At 49.4% G+C, this 2309-nt stretch overlaps 1 protein-coding gene across 1 annotated transcript in view; it reads right to left on the reverse strand.

The window, feature by feature from the left end:
- Positions 1-1451, reverse strand: part of PDZD7 (PDZ domain containing 7) — a 17371-nt gene extending 15920 nt beyond the window's left edge. Inside the window, exon 1 of the mRNA XM_011378919.2 lies at positions 1361-1451. Coding sequence (XP_011377221.2) covers positions 1361-1451 — 91 coding nt within the window. The remainder of the gene's footprint in view (positions 1-1360) is intronic.
- Between the last annotated feature and the right edge of the window lie 858 nt (positions 1452-2309).

Below are 2309 nucleotides of genomic sequence, written 5' to 3' on the forward strand. Positions count from 1 at the left end.
CCAGGCACTACGCAGCCTCCTCACTCTCTCCCCACTTTTGCTCTTGCCTTCTTTAATATATTCTCTATACAGTGGTCAGAGTTAGCTTTTGTAATGGACCATGCCTTTCCCCTGATTAAAACCTTTAATGCCTGCCCTTGCTTCTAGAAGGAATGCCACACTCCTCCCATGCCCAGTAAGGTCCTCCACAGGCTTTTTTCTGCCCACCTCTCTTCTCTCATCTCTGGCCACCCACCCTGGCCTCCCTGACCTCCTTCCTGTTCCTCTTACAGGCCAATGCTTTCAGTGTTTCCTCTGCCTGTGATACTCTTGCCCAGACCTTCATAAAGCCAGCTCCTATTCCTCAGGCTTTCCTGGCTCAGATACCACTTAATCAGAGAAGCCTTGATGGACTACCCTACCTAAGAAAGTTCTTTCTCTCCTCCCAGGTAGTCTCTATTAAAAGTGGTTCTTAAAAGCATGCTTCCCAGACCAGCAGCAGCAGCAGCAGCAGCAGCAGCAGCACCTGGGATCTTATTAAAAATGCAAATTCTCAGGCTTTACTTCAGACTCACTGAATCAGAAGCTCTAGGTGTAGGACCCAGCAATCTGTCTTTTAACAAGACCCTGCCCCCATCCCAGGCAATTCTGATGTATTCTAAAGTTTAAGAAACACTACTCCTGCATAAATCTGATTTAGTACCTTCAAGAATCTTACTATCCTTTCTCATTATTTGCTTATTTGTATATTATTTACTTTCTGTCTCCTTTCACTAGGTTGTAAACTCAACCATGGTAGAGACTTTGTAATTCTTTTCCACCATTTTTTCCCCAAGTATGCTGCTCATTCCTTGGTATTTCCTAAGTATTTCTTGAATAAAGGAAAGAATAAAAGGATGAATGAATGAATAACTGAATGTGCTAGGAGAACAAGGAGAAAGGGCTGGTTTGGATTAAAGATGATGCATTTTCTCTGGGATCAGCAGGGTTTGAGAGGCTGGTGGGACCTCATGGGGGTGATGTGTCTCCCTTATCAGTTACTTTAGGCCCCTGAGTGGTCTAAATAATAACACAGGTGAGAGGGGCCAGGCTGTGGAGAGTTGGGAGATACTTGTGCTCAGGCAGGGGGAGGATTCTGATCTCAGAGGCTTCCAGACCAGACAGGCTGGGGGCCAGCTTGTCAGAACAGGGCCCCTTGGGCATGGTAAGTCTGGTATGTGAGGGGGTGTGCGCAGTGTGTGAGGGAGGTACAGCGCAATATCACTCACGAGGGCAGTGCTGCAGTTCCCCCCTTCCCCCTCCATGTCTCACTGCTCCTCTGAGGACTTCTGTTCCATGACCACCTGACAGTGGTCACTCTCAGCAGTGCTCTGCTGCTTACCTGAGGGTGAGGCTGAGTGTGTGGAGGATGAGGGGTGAGTGTGCTGGACCACTGGTGGAGGAAAGCCTGCTCCCTGAGCAACATGCTCCATCCCTACCCTAGAGGGCTGGGCAGGGGAGTAGGGATGCCCAACTGAGTTAAAGGGAAGAAACAGGGTGTGAAAAAGCCCAGTCTGGGATTTGGCCAAGGGAGCTCTGCTGGCCGAGAGACAGGAACGGAGCTAGAGATATTTATCTGATCCTGCCCACAGAAAGCTCAGGCCCAGGGGGCCCCCACTTTCCCACCACCATTCAAGGTCCTGCTTTACTCACTTACTCTTTGTCGCCTCACATCTGTCAGTGCAACCAGGCTGTCTCCTAAGTGCCTGCCCCATCATGTTCCATGCTTTCCACTTCCATCCTTTGTCTGTGATACCTCCGCCAGCTGCTCTTAATGCTATCTCTAAGCCCTGCTACACCGTAAATTTCTGAAGGTGAAGATTGAGCTTTATTTCTCTCTAGGACCCCTGCAGAACCTAACCAGGGCTGGTACAGAATCTGTGTGCCATGAAACAGCATTAAGCATCTAAATAAGCTTCGGTCTCCCGCTCCTTCAGGAGCCGTGGGGCTCCCTCCCAGACCCTCCATCCTCCTCTTCTCCCCCCTCTTCTAAATATTTGCTATACCTTTATTACCTATCTCCTTCAGGTGAAGCCTTTCATTCTGTCTGCCCACCTGGTCACTGACTCTTCACAGCTCAGCACAGAGCTGGTCACTCAATAGGCTGGTTGATGGAGGATGTCCTCTATCCTGCCCACCCCCCAAAGGCTTACACAAATGAGTTTGGAGAAAGGTAGAGTCCGTGGGATGAAAAAGCCAATTTAATACCCTTCCTAGCTCACTTGGGGGCTAGCATACCACACACACACACACACACACACACACACACACACACACACACACACACACAC

Source organism: Pteropus vampyrus, unplaced genomic scaffold, assembly GCF_000151845.1.
Source record: "Pteropus vampyrus isolate Shadow unplaced genomic scaffold, Pvam_2.0 Scaffold348, whole genome shotgun sequence".
Taxonomy (NCBI): domain Eukaryota; kingdom Metazoa; phylum Chordata; class Mammalia; order Chiroptera; family Pteropodidae; genus Pteropus; species Pteropus vampyrus.